Source organism: Chiroxiphia lanceolata, chromosome 2, assembly GCF_009829145.1.
Source record: "Chiroxiphia lanceolata isolate bChiLan1 chromosome 2, bChiLan1.pri, whole genome shotgun sequence".
NCBI classification, from domain to species: Eukaryota; Metazoa; Chordata; class Aves; order Passeriformes; family Pipridae; genus Chiroxiphia; species Chiroxiphia lanceolata.
In genome coordinates, this window is record NC_045638.1 from 93,697,898 (window position 1) to 93,715,968 (window position 18,071).

The 18,071-nt window shown below is 35.4% G+C and overlaps 1 protein-coding gene across 6 annotated transcripts in view; it reads right to left on the reverse strand.

Annotated features, from left to right (window-relative positions):
• Positions 1–18,071, reverse strand: part of STXBP5L (syntaxin binding protein 5 like) — a 193,752-nt gene that overhangs the window by 41,150 nt on the left and 134,531 nt on the right. For 3 of the 6 annotated variants that reach the window (XM_032677823.1, XM_032677820.1, XM_032677819.1), the window contains exons 17-20: positions 17,451–17,576; positions 13,199–13,350; positions 11,465–11,536; positions 4,739–4,804 (exon numbers count right to left, since the gene is read on the reverse strand). In XM_032677823.1, the coding sequence (XP_032533714.1) occupies positions 4,739–4,804; positions 11,465–11,536; positions 13,199–13,350; positions 17,451–17,576 (416 nt within the window). The remainder of the gene's footprint in view (positions 1–4,738; positions 4,805–11,464; positions 11,537–13,198; positions 13,351–17,450; positions 17,577–18,071) is intronic. The other 3 variants (XM_032677824.1, XM_032677822.1, XM_032677821.1) reach the window with 2 other exon arrangements.

Consider the following 18,071-nt stretch of genomic DNA (forward strand, 5'->3'; position numbering starts at 1 on the left):
CTCTGCCAGCTCATGCTGCTTCCTGTTCCTTGCTACATACACATCCCTTCTCAAGAACTTAAGTAAGCACGAATTCACCCGATCAGAAACTCCCTCACATATGCGAAATAGTGATAAAATGCACTTTGTATCCACACTCCAGGAGCTAACTTCTCTTTAATTATTAATTCGCCTTTGACTAGTAAACATTCTTTTTAATTTAATAGAAATAGGTAGAAAGGTTATGCTGGTGGTGCTATCAATAATAAAATTTCAAAATAAATTGCATTCTATGTTTTACATGCACACAAAATGTTTTGAAACATTTACTTTTTAGCTTTCTAGCTGTTTTCCAGTAGAATATAATTTTCAATCTGAGTCAAATTTATTCCGTTACTTTGCAGCTACCCACAAGTTAAAAAAAGAAGAACTGTTAGAAATTTAATAATATTCTTCTTGAAGGAAAGCTATTTAAAAAAAACACTTCATGTAGGAAAGTGGGAGGTTGGCATGTCATGGGCCTAATCCCAGCAGATTTAACCAGTGAAATAAATCAGGATGGCAGCACTTGGAAATCACATTATGTACAAATACTTAAAATCTTGCCATTAGGGACCCATTCCAAAGCTCAAGGGAATCAGTTGTGGAAATCTTTACATAGCCTCCTCTTTAGTCTTTATAGTCTTAAACCCATTTTTGATGCAAGCCCCCAATATGAAGGTGATTTCTTGAGAAAAAACACAAAGGCATTTTCATTTTAAAGCACACATTTAAAAAGTCACTCTCCTATACACAGACTCATGAAATTCTTTCCTTCTGCTCTTTGAAAGAAGTCTGAACTGTCCATTGCATCTCACACAACAAAACCAAATGACTATCGAAGTTGTATTTTCTTGTGCTCACAGTGTATTCTCAACTACATGCTTCAATATGAAGTTACATACAAATGGTTAAAACGGTAATGGACATACACAATTATTCATACATAATTATTTATACTACATATTATATTCCTAAGAGGTCCTGAATAAGTTTTCCTAATGAGATGATAGAAATAAAGGTAAACTTTACTGGAATGGGTACACTTCTGTAATATATTATACAGTAATTAACTAACCATTGAATATTGTACCACTTACGTGATAAATGCTTTAGAGCTACTGTGCTCACATGTGCCACTGTAGAGCGAATGTAGTACAAAGCCCTAACTTTTGACCTCCAAATTACAAACAAAAATCAAAATGCAGTTTGACTTTCTCTGTTGAAAGAACATGGCATGCAGGAGTAAGAATAAGATATTCTTAGGGTTAAGCCATCCAATACCATTATATGGCATGCCTTGCTGTATTACTGTTCTCATGAAAAATGCTTTATATGGATAAATGTTTGGGGGGGTTTTATTTTTAAATTTTTTTGTTCCACAATTTTTGCCAATGTTATTCCATATCTATTCCTCTATCCAGAATACATTTACAGTGGAAATTGTCACCACTCAGATATTAAAAAATAAACAGAATCTTTCAAATGGCTTTATTATTTTTTTTCTTTATAGTGTTGGAAATGTGTCACTATAGTATTTAAATATGAATTTAATTAGGATACCAGTGGTTAGAGAGCATTATTCCCCTCCTCTGTCTACCATTCTTAAAAAGAAAGGTTGGTGGTACTTTAGTTGCTGCTACCCTCTGTGTGGCACTGTGAATTTCGGAAAACTTTTAATCAAATGATTTAATTTTATGTTCTATTCTAAAAGATCTTCAGAACGGGAATCTGATTTTTCAATTACATTGTCTACAAAGCCATGTTTTAATAAACAGTACAGGAGGAACATCTGAGAGGACAGTCTTGTGAAAGAAGTTAAATATTACTTAATGAAGAAGTTGGATTTGTACTGAATTACAAACCAGCCTTGCCTGTGAAACAAGGAGTGGTCTTCAGCACTGAGTCTCTCACTCAGTTCTCTAACACTTATATCAATGATAGAACACGCAAATGCCTAATTCTACATTGAGGCAAGGAGAAGAGAAACAACAAAGCTGAACTACTAAGCTGACCTAGGCTGCATCTGCAGAAGCTTAGTCAGAAGTCAAAACATTGTCAAGCAATAGGATGTTACAGGCAAAATGTATTTTTCAGGAGAGGGTTCAGCTAGTCTAAGCAATGTTCAGGATCAGACCTAGAAATGAAGAAGCAGGAGATTTTTCAAGTCCTCCGAGAAGCCTTTATCAACACTGTTCTTGTGGACCTGATTGGAATGGAAATCTAAGTTACTAATAGCTCTCTTAGATGTAAAACTACTCGTGTCTACGCTGGCAAATAGTGTGCCATAGGGATTCTTCCTAGGCATTGCCTTGGAGTCTCAAAGTATGTACATGAGCTCAGCAATGTTGTTCCTCGAATCATTCTCCTTCTGATGGAACTAAGAATGAAAGTGCTCACCATCATGTGTGCAGTGTTTGCCATCCAGATCAGTGTCCTCTAGCAGTTTGCACTTTGCATATATATTGTGCATACTCAGGGCCAGTATCTGGCATGAACTTCACTGCCAGGTGAAGAATGGATGTTGTCATGGTCTGGCAACCGGAACGAATTCCTATAAATCAAATTCTACTCCTTCTGCCTTTGCAACCTTATCGGTCAGTGATGTAGTCATACCCAGTAGGACTTCCATTGGGCAGCAACTTGAATCACTTCTCTCAGCAGTCAAGTGTTCTTTCCGTTTCTGCTAAATTTCTGAAGGATGAAGTCTTGGTCTATTTTCAGCAGGGGAATGTGGTCACTGGTTTTGCAAACACAAGTATCATGGGGCTCTTACAGAACACAGCGCACTTTCATTACAGAGCTTGTGTGCCATGAACTTTAGGCAGATCAAAAGCAAGACTGGAAGGATCCTGCCTGACTAATGTGTAAATGTACGTAGTTGTGTTCTATGAGTAAGAAATGTTAGTCAGTGCAAAGGCTCATGTGGGTGTAAGGTTGTGCTGATAACCACAAGATAGTTCCACTTCCAAGTTCTTGGAGAATGCAGTTACTTAAGCTGATTAGACTGGATTCTGCCCAGTTTTATAGCAGGTATGCCAAAGCAAAATTAATTAAATTTTGCATTAATTTATAAAAACAATTAATATCAGTCACAGTAAAAGAACCTTCTTCTTTTAAAAAGCAGTTCCAAGAATAGCTACTGCCTACAAAATTGCACCTGATATCACATTTTAGAGATTCAAATATAGCTTGGAAAACAACATGAAAGTGCTAAAATAGGAAACATCCATAAATGTGCCATGCTTTCCCTGCTGAATGATCTTCAAAACAGAAAAGCAGAATAAATTTTGAAGCAAATTATCTTAAATTTATCCAAGAGAGCTATTTTTGTTCACTAGCAGAATGAAAAATTGAAGTTAACTGCAGAAAAAGTAAGGTGCTATAGGAGTCAGTCATCATTATAAAACTAAGAATATGCACATGTTTACCAACTCAGTGATCTCTTAGCTTTCAGTAAGAAGAAAAAGAGAGGTTTTCAGCTCATTTCTGAAGAGAAAATTGAAAAGTTGAGTGTGAGCTACACAATAAGTAATCTAATTATACTAAGCTATCAAATGTTTTCTTTTAAAGCCTATATCATGGGTTTCTGAGGCCCTGTTCAAGAGTTTGAGCTCCTAGTTTTATACCAATATTATGATAGTCTATTTCACTTTGATATTCCCATGTCTACAGAATTCGGTTGAAAATAGTACAAGGAAATACATATTTCAAAACAGCTGTTTTGTTTGAGCTCTTGATGCATCAGTGAAACACTTTTATTAGTTTCAGCTTTTTATAAGTTACTAATGAGTGGCCTCCATTCAAGATTAATTTGTCATAATAAAATAAAATATGTGAAACAATAACAGAGGATTTGAATAGTATATTTGTGGGAATTCGTTACCATAACTAAGGGGGGAAAAAAAGTATCTATCAATACTTACCAAACTACAAGGAAAAGAATTGTGATGTGCATACCATAAGCAAAATGAATGTATCACAGCTACACCTCCTTATTTTCCATCACATTTAAAAGTCAGCTAGTAGAAAACAGCTCTAAGCAACAATCTTTGAGTCAGTGAACTCACATTAAAGAGATCAATGCAGACTAGGTACTTGTAGAAAAAGTCTCTAGGAATGAGATGAACTCCACCTTCTGAAGGACTATGGGTAAAATGGGAAACATATATAAATTTTTAAATGGCCAAGATTTCCCTGCCAGATCACAGTGGTTGATAAGCGAATATTTTTATTTGAGGCTCTGCTTCTATTGTAAATTACAGAACTTAGGCACTGGTGGGTTCTAATGGTTAAAATTTACCATCTTCATATTGCTGCTTCAAATAATTTCTCTACGTGCACATGTGCATTTTACATACATATATATATGTGAAAAATCATAAGGACTCCCTACTGGAAAGAAAAAAGGAATCAAAAGGCCTTTTAAGAAAACAGACAAACAAGCCTACAATAGGAGGTTATAGGAATATACTTGCACAATGCGGTTAAATCAAATATTTTCATACTGTTAACCTCAAGATGCACCAAGTACATTTAATTTTTCTTTAAGTAAACAGACTTAGGATTTTACTGTGCTACCTAATAAGCACTTCTCCAGTAATTTATTCTCTTTGGAACTGTAACTATGAATTTCACTTCTTAGGGATTAATGAAACACAGTGATGCATGACATGAATGGCTTATACAGACTGCAGGAAGAGAAGCCAGTCACCTTTACCTGAAGTGGGAGACTTGCAACGCTCTAGCTCCAGGGAAACTGGACTGTCACTGAGTTCAGTCAGGCCTGAAAAAATGGAGTTAAAGAGTTAAGTTACAATCTAACAGGGCATGCTTTAACTTTCTAGGTTGATGATATTCTGAACTTTAAAGTCAACTTGGAGAAAAGAATGGTGTGAAATAAGAGGAAAATATCTATTTCAGATAACTGCAGTTATCAGGCTGTCACTGCAGAAATTTAGGTTTGGTTTAAAAAAAAAAAAAATCACACCTCTTGTTAACTCAAGTGCCTTGGGATAGAAAAGAGTAACCTAAGAAAACAAAACAAGTAAGTATAGTTTAAAATGTAAAAGTCTGTGATATGAATAAAACTCATTTGTCCCTGTCAAACTGATGCGGAAATCTGCTTTCAACTGCTGCAGAATGCAGAGAGGAAATCTTAAAAGAGGGGAGGAAAAAAAATAAAATCACCACTACTATTCCATATTAGGAACTTCAGTTTGAATTCACACAAGATAGATCATTTTAAAGGACATGGAGGCATTGATAATGCTGTCTAACAGAATTTTTTGGACAAGATGCTTTATATATTGTTCATAAATATTTGTGAGGAATTCAGTCTACATGGAAGACAGCAACATATAAAGCAACCCTAGTCTATACTGCTTAAGTTTGGGTTTGTTTCTGTGACCCAACCTTTGGCACAGGTTGAATGAAAAAGTTCAAACATGCCTTTTGGCATAGGAGGGAGGGAAAGTCTGAGCTCATGCTATCCTTTACCATGTTGAGTGGGTGAACTGGGCATGGCCACACCTATTCAAAAGTACCCTTCCTATGTATCCCGTAATGCCCCGTGGCCTGTATCAAGGGGTTCACCCTTGTTACATGGAGCTCTGGCACTGCATGCCATAGGCTATGTGGGTCTGACTGAAAGCCCAGCACCAGACCTACAGATGGCACTATGGACTCACAACATTCAGGTCAGAGCCTAGTGAACATCAGCCCGCAGTCAGATGTACAATATTGTCGTACTGATACTGTATTTACACACATGCTGCTCGTGTCATTTCCTGAAAATCAAACATCCAACAAGAACCTTTCAGTATGCTTTAATCTGGCACCAAAAGATTACATGGTTTAATATTTATCACTCCTGAACTCTCAGGCCCAGAGTCCCTCATCTCTAAAATTCATATACACTCTTGTCTTAAAAAATTCTGCTACTGTTTGGTCACCAATGCTGTTCTCTTAGTGTTGAAAACAATGAAATCTTAATGCAGGTACTGACAACTTTGTGACAAGAACTAGGGAGAGTCCAGAACCCCAACAAGAAGAACAAAGAAGCTTCTACCACTAACAAAGATGCAGGAGTGCAAGAATAATATCGAGAATCCTTTGGAAAAGCAGCAGCTCATTTGGCTTGTTAAGTCAGTATTAATGACATACTTGTTCCTGACTTTTAAAAAACAAGAGATCATAACCTAGCTACTATTGTTGAAGACCGAAGATCTTTTGTTTTGAGAGACATGCTTGAATCCTTTTTCTGATTCTCTGAGAGAATTTTATATTTAATCATGAGTCCAGTCACTTTTGATGTTATGAGAGTATTCATAACATAATGATTCCCCATCACTTAGGGAGTCTCTCTATGTATAGTTTTCTTACAGCAAATCTTAATTCTACTTGACCCTGAGGTTTCTGTACGTACCTAGAGATTTGGAACAGAATTGATTTTTGCTGTGGAGCTGTCTGCAAGGTGCAGTGGGAGAGAGTTTGGCACATTTGCATAGCATTAGAGGCCTTGGATGAATAAAATGAAATATTACACTGTTTCTTTTCTAAGTGCATATTAAAGTTTTAACACCTTATCTTGTTCTAAACCTTGGATAGTTAGTACTGGTGTCAGTTACAATGTCAAATCCCAGGTCAGATTTTGCTTCTAAATAGTGTGGTGTGGTTTTTTTGGTTTGGTTTGTTTGTCTGTTTTTTAACTGTGAGTTCATAAAAACAATATTACATCTCAATACAAATTATAGTGCTACAGACTTAAACAGGAAATGCACCAAACCACACCACCCAAGAGCAATCACCATAAGAATACCATGAATTCTTTTTTTACAACATACAACATTAAAGATACATCTCATGTTATGATATCTATAAATGGTGAACATGTGAACTCTACAAATCTAGACTTGCTGTCAAGCTGCTATCACCTTTAACAACAACCAGCAATAGATGCTTTTAAAGAAGTGCAGTATGTCCCCATCTTAAATGTAAGTGGCACCATGTGCCCTGTACAAGATTATTATCTTAGACAGTTAGATTTGCTTAAGCACTGCCACTCACAGATTTTCTCCTGCCATAAATCTTTCTTGCTTAGAAATATTACAAGTTATTGCCATTACCCACCCATTTGTCCAAAGGCTCTTTTAATTTTGCTAAATTCTAAATTCTGAAGGTGTTACAAGGCAACGAATTGCACAGTCATCATTCACGGAAAAGAATAAACATCAATTTGTCAATTTCTATGTGTTACCTTTGATTCCACTAAATGTCGTTTTTTGTTTCCCTTTGAGATAAGAGGAGATCTCAAGCTGTTCTTTGTACTACTGCTCATTTTCTACTGTAATTACTTTTTTAAGGAAACCAAGCTAAATACTTCCATGGACTTCAGCTTCCCTTGAATGTTTGAGAGACTATAACAGCTACTGAAATAGCATTACAAAAATATTTTTGCTTTCCATTTTGAAGTTCTGTAGGCACAATTTGTGCCCCAAGATATTTTAGCAATTTTTAGCCAAAAACTCCAGCATTGCAGCAAATTTTGAGTCCACCTGAAGCAAGAATGTAGCAGCAAAACTAAAGGCAAATAACTGAGAATGGCAATGTGAACAACCACCTGTGAGAAGATATACCCATTGACACAATTAAGAAATTTTCTTTGATTTGAGCAAATCAAATGTGTGTTTACGTGTTTAAATAGTGCAAGATGTAAAGATATCACACAAGGCATTAAATCCCTTCTAAAGACATGTCCCATGCATATTTTTCAAAGTTAACTGTGATTCCCATTTCCTCTTCATTAAAGGATCAAAAAATATACTGCCTAGTATGAAGTAACAACTTTTATGAACTCTTAATTTGAAATTATTTTTTAAATTTTAAATTTCTATCTCTCTATTTAAATGATTCAGATGGATCATTTACTTTAAAGTACCCAAAGCCATAATATATGTTCCTATAAATAAATGAATTGTAAATAAATTATCATAAAAATTCACAGGTCAATAAGTAAGCCCAGTGCTACTCTAATCCATCATCTTCACACTGAATTACCATACTAGGTTTTTTTTATGCTTATAGATACATATATATATGTGTGTGTGTGTATGCCTGTATTCTTTGGAAACTAGTCAGTTCAGAATATAGCTGTTGACTTAAAACTCAACCTGTATTAGCTTCTTAGGTGTGATTTAAAGTGTCAACTACTGATATGTAATGGCTCATAACACACAGTCTTCTGTGTCCTCTTGTCAGACCAAGACCAAGGTTACTTTTGCTGACATCCTCTCAAGGGACTGGCCTGAAGGAGGAAGGATTTCTCACTGAAAGGTCTTCATTATGAAAATTATTTTCCAACGTATCAACATCCTTTGAATTTGACAACTTTTTGGGTGCTTCATAAAGACTATTTATTTTCTTGTTCTTCCAACAGATGGTATGAATTTCTAGTAGGAGATGCAAATTCCTTTTGGTATTTTTATATTCTGCTGCAAACATTATCTCTCTAGATGCAGTAAATGTACTTGTTTTAATATTTGAATATGTTACCCACCACCGGGTAACATATTCAACTTGATTTCAACTGAAGAAAAAAAAAAAAGAAAACCAACCAACAACATAATTCTGCACTACTGCAGAGAGAGTTTATTTTTTTGTCTTGTCATATATTCTTGCTACAAAGCAAGGTGGCTGCAGATATTACAGCAAATGGAACTAGCATCAGCACTAGAAAGCAACTCTCAGCTCTGCACTTACCCTCATCTCAGCTTCTATTATTTTCCTCAAATTGCTTCCCTGATAAGACAATTGTGTTTCAATCTCTCCCATCACATACACCTAGGACTGATTGCATTTCTTCCCTTCTTGCTTTCTCTTTCCCACTTTCACCTCTCAAACCAGCAAATTTGTTGTCTTAATGCTCCGAGTCCACTCAAGGTGCATTTGACTCTAGCTTACATATGTAATCATTATCAAGTTCTCTATAGATTTATTAGCTAAAATTCAAAACAATTATTCCACCACCGTGCTTTGCATACTGGATGTCCTTGACACTGTTGACTGTGTCTTTCCTTTGCAAAACCTCTCTTCTCCAACACAATGCTTCTTTCGTCTGACGCTTGTTTTTTTTTTCCTTTTCCTCTTCACTTGCAAGACATCCTAGACTGACCCAGCATTTGATTAGGATGAAGAACTGAAGAGATTCTTTTGTATAAACATGACAATAATTATAAATATACATATTTTTTGCCCTAATGATTGATAAATACACAGATCTAACTTGGATTTTTTCCATCCAAGGTAGAGTAATAATCTTGTCTAAAATTTACTCAAAAGTGTCCAAGTATGAACTTAACACTGTCAAGATGACCCCTACCTTCTTTTTGTACTGAAGTCTCCACTGTGTCAACAGAGCTAGCAGCACCACTGAATTCTCTGATACCCTAATCCATTATTGAGTATTGTTAACATTCTTAGAAGATCACACTCTAACTCTCATATTCAGGCTGGATACTAAATTACACTGTTTCTTCCTGCAAATCAGCTCTAAAATGACCAAGAAAAGTCTCAGTATCTTGCTCATTGATAATCTCATCTTTGATTTCAATGCCTACAAGTCATTCTCTCAAACTGATCCTCATGAAATTATCTTCCTGGTTCATTACTTAATTTAATCTACTACTCATATATCTTCCCATTAACTTCCATTTTTATTTATACAACCCTGAAAACTTTAGACCTAATGCTTATGTTATGACATGACTACTCTTGTTTCTGTCATAATAATATCAGCTGCACAATTTCCAAAAATAATTTACTTTTCCCATCATTATCCCTTATGAGAAGAGATAAGGTTATAAGCAAAATCCTAAATCCTCTCTTAATACCCCCCTTAAAACTCACATCTCACATAAGACATATAACAAAGCACAACTTGAGAACGACTTAGAAAGATATTTTCAGTCTATGACACATTCTGGTCCTGTTCTTGATCTTATTGCCTTGTGTGTCTTTCAGATTATACAGTATGTACTCCTGTATAAGTATCAAATAACAAAATCAAGAACCAAGTGTTTTTTGAGGAGATAAATGAAGCTGTTAACGATCTTGCCTAAAAGACAGACTCATACCCTTCAGTTAGGATGTATACAGGAAGATTTTGTGGACTTTTTTTGATTCTAGGTTTGAAGATGGAGACAGGATAATAAATTTTCAGTTATGAAAAACTCTATGGTCTGTGTTTGTAGTTCTGAATGAAAACACTGGTAACTTTTGACCTTAGAATCTATTAATTTTTTAGATGGGAAAAACCCCAAACCTTTAACTGCTGTCTGTCTCTCAGGTTCTCTGTTATAGATGGGAAAATAGCAAGATCAGACTAAGAGACTTTAGGATATCATACACCAAACCTTTTTATGGACTGCTAGATTTGTAACTGGACTCGTCTTTTAACTAAGCAGACCACCTTTTATGAACTATTATGAAATAAAATCATAGAAATCAGGCTAGAAGGATGGAACAGATTTTCTCCTGCAAATGTACAAACGTATTTCAATAGCTACATAAGTCTGTATTTATGTGAGATGATAAAACAATTGCCACTCTTTATCTTGCCCATACTGAATATTTAACATAAAATTGCCTATCCAGTTGTTCTGTGAAAACTGCTTTAAAAAGAGTTGAATAAGAGGCATCCTAGAGACCTAATTACATATAAGCATTGCAGTTAATTAAGATACATATGGCTCATCTGTTGAACAGTCAATTTTGCAAAATTAATTATAGCTTTGTTCATTGCATTCTGCACTGATGAATACTAATATTTAAATTGCGTATCTGTATAACTCAAAATTTAAAGATATTAAAAACATTAATTTTCATAGCTCTCTTTGATGTATATATTTTTATGTCCACTTTACATTCCCCATCAAAGATCAGAGGCACAGGATGGTTCCCCAAAGACAAATATTCAAGTATCAAACCAAGATTAAAATTTAAAATTTTATAGCACCCAATTTAATGGGTGCACTTTTAAGCCACATTGCTCTTCTGAAAAAAGGGAAGAATTAATTGGTGACTACAACCAAATAGTGCCATTGCAAAACAAGAAATGCTTCATATAAGTAAATGTACACAGAAATGAATAGAAAACCAAAGAAAGATACTGTCATCAAGAACATAACATTGCTGAAAAATCATTTCTAAGGCCCAATCTCTCCATATAACACTGAGGTTTTCTCTTTAACTCTTTTGGAAGAAAAAGGATATCTGTATAATAAAGATAATTGTCAAAATTAAGCATGGTTGACATCATAAAATGTAATAAGTTTGCATGCATGCTGAATGTGTTTAAAAAACACATTACGAAGCACAAACACATGGGTTTAAGTCAGGCACAGTCCAATCATGATAAAGCTATTTGCCTAACCTTTATAGAACTTACTCTGATAGGAAGTACGGATCCGTTTCGTTAAATCTGGATAAAAGTTAGACAGGCCACGCATGCAAAAGTTGTCTTTGGAACATGCCAGTACACCAGCATCAGCAGCAGGCAGAGGAAAGAGAGAAAAAACAGTCTAAAGTGAAAGGAAGTGATATCATAACCAGCATCTAGAACAGCCATGGTGAAAAAATTTCAGCAGATGCTTACCTTCCAATTGGGAGATATAACAAGAAAAATAATCAAAAAAGTAAGGGATGTGGGATGGATGGTGAGAAAGCAGCTGAGGCTTTTTTTAGATGCATAGTTTCTATGAGCAATCTAGAAGTGTGTATTCCTTCTTAGCGGTCACTTATCCCCAGGGGGCTCCTTTCTAGCAGCACTGCATAGCTGGAATGATGCCTTAAAGGATTGGCCCAGACTGGCCCTGACAGAGAAATCCTACATGATACAGTGCTGATAACTGCTTTTTCTACATGCACAACCCTCCACCTTTTGTACAGGGTTCTGCAGATGTCACTTGTGGTGAGTTGCTCAAATTACTTTGGGAGCTGCTGTGAGGCTGGCTGAAACCAGACAGAGAAGCTGAAGGTAGCTTGAAGCTGCTTGTCTCTTCTCTCCTCACCTGTGCCAAATTTAAATATTTAACACTTGGCACAGATGAGAACTAAGCTTTGCTATGATTAAATGCATAAAAAGTGAGATAAATGGTCTTTCAGGAACAGAAGTAGGCCTGAAGACTTACATTTTATTTTCTAAATTTTACTTGCTGTTTGGAGTGCAAACATATTCCCAGTTTAAAAAAAGATTTCCCATGACTCTGTGGAGAAATATTAATTGATGATTTAGTGCAGGGTCTGCTGGTGAAAATGCTGATGTCATAAACCCACTCTAATCTGTTGCTTTCATAATTTTATGGTTGGATTTAAAACTCCACATTTTCAAAGAGATTTTTAAATCTAATTCTAAAACTTCACAGCTATGTAAAACACATTTCCTCATTGTGTCTGACTCTAGCACATTATTATGGAGTATGTCTAGTGAAAAGACTTGAAACATAGATTATTTTTTTTACTTTTTCTCATACAAGAAGTAAATTTTTAAATAACCAACAACGTATGGCAAAATTTAGATGTATTGAAGTACTAATATTTCTAACACACAATGCATAATAACAGTTATGACTTACAAATGTGATCCTCTTAGCATCAAATTTTAAAATGGGGCACAGCTGGATGTTGTAGGTTTATGCCAAGAACTTTAGTTCACTAACGAAGTGCTTAATTTGAGTTACTTGTGCTACCTATATAACACATCTCCCTGGTGTTATACTTCTCTAAACAAAACTGACTATTCAAATGGCAGAAGATACATTTAAGTTTAAATTGAAGTCTTACTTATTGGTATGAACTTACTGAAGACAGAAAGAAAATAGCATACAAAATATACTTCAAGTGACTGCCAGAGAAAAAATTTATTGCTCTGCTCATTATGATTTTGTACAGACTCAGCTAAGGGAATTACTTGCTGACCTCCATCCCAAGAGAAAAAACTTCATAAAACATTTTGTTTCTGAGAAAGTGCCCGTACCTAAAGCATGTCAGGTTTCTTTTGCCGAGTTATAGAAACTCCATTGGCTGGCAAATAGTCATGCATTTCAAAAGCACTGTAAAAAGCCACAGGCAAAAAAAACCAAGGAACACATCAGGCTCATAACCACACTGATTTATTTCCTACCTGCAGCAAACTGCCTGCTTTTGCGAGGTGAACGGGGTTGACGCTGGTATGGATCACTCGATCCGTACAGGTCAAGGGTTCCCATGCTCAGCAGCACTGTCTTCTGCATAAAATCCACGACAGCCAAACCATTGCAGTTCCCAAATGCCACTCTGAGAAAAGAAATGTTCCTCAAAGGTATTAGTAATGTGTAATTAAGTTACTCAAACAATAATTATCTATTATTATGAATTCTGCACAAACTTCTCAAAGCTTATATTTTATGGGTTTTTTTACAGATTTGTAATCCTGAACTTATAAAAATGATTCCTGAAACACAGTAACTGACTTTCCAGAAAACAGATTTACAACTATTACCAACTTTCTGTGCCAAACACATTGCAGTAATGTCTGAATGTTGCTTTGCTAAACAGTATAATTCTAGCAATAATGACATAAATTAAGCCTGCAAATCTGGACATAGACCTTAAAAAGTGGTTATGCATTTGTATAAAATACAAATATCAATTAGGATATAAATACAAATACATGCAGAAATAATTATTTTTAGCTAAATATAAATGACAAATGAAATACATTAAGCTGTATTATGGAGATACCCAAATCTGAAAGTAAAATTTTCTTTCAACTCTCTCAGCTTAGGTATAGCACAGATTCCTGTTAAAACAGTCTCTACCCCTCTGAAATGCTTTTACAAATGGCATTTTGATAGTGGTTTGATTCATGGGCAAGATCTCTCTTGTTTTGTATCAGACTGCAATTTTAAATCCCAGATAGAAAGGACTGCAAGTACAGCCACAAGGAACCTCAAAAACTCAAAACATGCTCAATCATACTAAGATTCATTTCTTATTAAGTTCTGTCATTTTATGTAAAAAGTGATGAAGGTGGTCAGTTCAAAGGCCTGCAAAATATTCAAGCACTTAATTCACACTAAAAGTGAGACATGCACTCACCTCCACCTGACTCTTCTTAATATAGCTCCAAATATCTGATAGGAATTTGTGTGTGGAAAAACAATAAGGCAAGAGAAAAGTAATGAGATGGAGGAAAGGGAAGCAGGGTAGCTAGAACATTTTCCTCTCTTCTACCTTTTCTTACGCTGCTTCCATTACGAAAAAGAGAGCTCCATATAGCAAATAGAAAAGTAATACGTAAAATAACATGAAGTGATTTTCCCTTAATTGCCAAACTAGCAAACTAAGGCATCATCTATAACAGTGGTTCAAATTCTACTCTTTGTTACTGCACCACATTTACTCTGCTTGTCTTAACACTGACTTTAGTACAGCATCTACAGAAATACTGTGAACGTACTCTGATTTTTCCACATTGATTTTTTTCCCCATTAAAGTGGTGTCCCTTGGGGGTCCATGTGGGGACCAGTACAGTTTAATGCCTTCATCAGTGACAAAGACAGTAGGATCGAGTGAACTCTCAGCAAATTTGTAGACAACACCAAGCTGAGATGTGCCTGAGGGACAAATGCCATCCAAAAAGACCTGGACAAGCTTGAGAAATGGGCTCGTGAATGGGGTTAATGGTTTTAAACTAAAAGAGAGTTGATTTAGATTAGGTATAAGGAAGAAGTTTTTTACAATGAGGGTGGTGAAACACTGGAACAGGTTTCCCAGAGAGGTGGTGGATGCCTCATCCTTGGAAACATTCAAGGTCACATTGGACGGGGCTCTGAGCAACCTGATCTAGGTGAAGATGTCCCTGCTCACTGTAGAGCATTGGTCTAGATGACCTTTAAAGGTCCCTTCCAACCCCAACAGTTCTGTGTTCCTAAGTCCCTGCGCTCTAGGTGGAGAAGAAAAATAAAGGAATAAAAATTACAAGTGTCAATCTCATCTGTTAATAATTTAGGGGAAAAAAGAATAGTCATTTGCATTTTGAAAATTATTAACCTGAGATCTACTAATTTTGGAAAACATGACTCACAAGAAGAGCTAGTGATCATTCACACTCTGGTTAGCAATTTAACAAAACAAATCATCACTTCCTGGTCTATTTTTCCCCCTAAACTTCTCTAAATTCACACACAAGCATGGATATAATATTTCTTATAACTAAAAAAATTACTTTACCAGAAAAAAATCAGAAATTGCTCATTAATACTATAACCATTCTGAGGAATAGTAAGAAAATCTAGACAGACATTACTATTAAGGCTTAGGATAAATTACTAACATCCAAGTCTTTATGAAATCAAATACAAAATGAATTTCTCAGTTTTCAGCAATGAATAGAATTAGTTGCTAGGCAATGTTCTATTCTGTGGGTATCTTTCACAGAAAAGTCACAAAATCCTCATCAGACATTTCTTGACAATTAATATGCAGATTAGCTGAAAATTGTTACCACGTGAGCCTGTAATAAATCTTTAGAGACTGCTTTCAGTCCAACAGAATCTACTTTAAAACAAATGTATTTTTTGCATTTAACCTTGTTCTTCAAGGTTAACCTAGTTCTTCAGCTGTAATTGAAGTATTTTGTAAAATTTTCTTTTCTACTTTCATAAGATGAAGAAGTTTCTGATGATTCAGTTCAACATAAATAAAATAGGTGTTAGTATTTTTAGTTTGTAGCTTGGTACTGTTAAAAGTAAACCAAATACATTAAAAAAATTTCAGAGTGCCTGAAGTCTTTCATCCTTGCTGGGTTTAAAGTTTTTTTAATACCTCACTTTAATGCTGTTTCATGGCTGCAGTAACACAACAGTTACAGAAATCATAGTAATTAAAAGAATACTGAAAGTAGACTCTCCAGAACACAATAACCATTCTACGCTTTCCTCCTAGTTAAACCTATTAGGAAAAACTAAGAGAGTAGTTAAACCCTATAGGAAAAAAAAATAAGGAAAAAGATGACTCAAATAACTCTACAACTAAGATGGCAAAAATTATGTATGCTCAGGCTTCATGGTGAAGTGGCATAGGTTTTCCACATGGTGAGGCTAAATAACAGGTGAAAATTAAAGTAGTAAACAAAAATTCTGATGAAAAGAAGGATTGTACCTTGTCACAGGCCCAAGGAAAAAGTTAAGAGAGACAACAGAAAGGGAGAAGGAAGAGAGTCTGCAGAGGAAAATGTGAAGAAAAAGACATTCTTGGGTAGCTTTTGTAGGAAAATTAAATTTAGGATATTGATTAGGCTCTTTTAGTGATACACACATTTATTTCTGAAACACTCATATGCATAGTACATGGTGTTTTAAAGGAGGTTGTCCTGTAAACTTTTACTGCTCCTAGCAAAGGAAACAATTTAAAGCATTTGACTGAATCAAATCAGTGGTTTAGGAAACCACTGTGAGTGCTGGGAGAACTGCAACCTATCAACGTAGTTTACAAGTGAGAGAACAGTGTGACTACGCAGATGTTACCCTGAGGTCTGAGACCTGCAAGGGAGCAAATTAGGCAAAACATAACAACTTGCTCAAGGGACAAATGCATCTAGGTATGGTAAAGAAAAAGAGATTTCTAGAGCTCATGAACAGGAAATGGTCTAGGAATTCAGGCCAAAGACTTGAAAAAACAGCCCCCAAAAGACAATATTTTTTCACAAATGTAAAAACTCTTCATTAAACTGCCAAAGCCTTTGAAGAGAGTCCAGTGACTTACTGAAAATCAGTAGCAGTCAGGACCTAACACCCATTACAGCCTGAAGTTTTAACAGAGTAACACCTTCTACAGGAAAAACCTGTATTTAATGTATCTGAGTGACTCTCAGTAAGAGAAAACATTAAAAAATCCCAAATACATTGAACCTGAGAAAAAAAAGTACACAGTCTGATTTGCATTGCCATACAGAAGTTAGCATTTGAATGTTCCTTATTCAATTTTCAATTCCAAGTCACTGGTCACGGACATGAAAATGCTGTTCTCAGAAGACAATTTCCAACTAAGATATGATGTCATGATAAATGGTGTTTAACAGTTAATCACATCACCATTTTCTGTGAAATGCATTTTACCTTGGTGAACCTTTCAAATAACTTCAAAAATTACAGATTTGAAAGGCAATTAGATTTTATTTGAAAGGATGGACAGAATAATGTGAAAAGATTCAGACTTTTAAATAGGAGTAGTAAAAACATTGGCAGGAATGGCAGTTTAACATCTCATATCACAATCTTTATGCGAGTTCAAATAATTTTCCGCAAGAATCTCAGTTCCAGCATCTTTTGAATATTTTACTTTGACTGTAATAAAACAATAAACAAATGCAAACTTAAATTTGAGTTACTTACAGTCCATAAGCAGAGTTTACAGCAAGACTGGTAATCTGTTGTGGAGGCTCACCATCCACCCACACCAACTGAATAACAAGATCTGCTTGGTATCCAGGAGGCATTCGCACAGGTCGAGTCTTAACACTAAGAAGAAGAGGTACAAAATAAGAACAAACAAACAAACAAACACACACTGGGCCATGAATAACAACTGCTTCTCATCATCATGAATAATCAACCAGAATGGAATACCTAAAATACTTCCCTCTGAAACTTTGAAAAAGGACATTTCTGTATTTTCGGAACTTTTTTGTTCTGAAGAAAAGCACAACAGAAAAATGTAAGGAGGCAAGAGAAGGGGAGAAGATATACCTTTCTGTAATGGTCCTCACCATAGCACATTCAAAACTTGACAATTATATTTGGCCATTTAGAGCAAACAAGTTCAGTTTTATTTTTAGGAGCATAATCACCTAATATGTGAATGAATGCTTCCTACATAAAAATCTGATAAAATTATTAACACCTGTTCCTATTGTGTTATGGCAAGTCCAGTGACTTGTAAAGCAGGTTGTGAAGGTGTACATATTAAGGTATTAAGGGGAAGTGTAAGAGCTGAACACCTCTGTATGACTACTT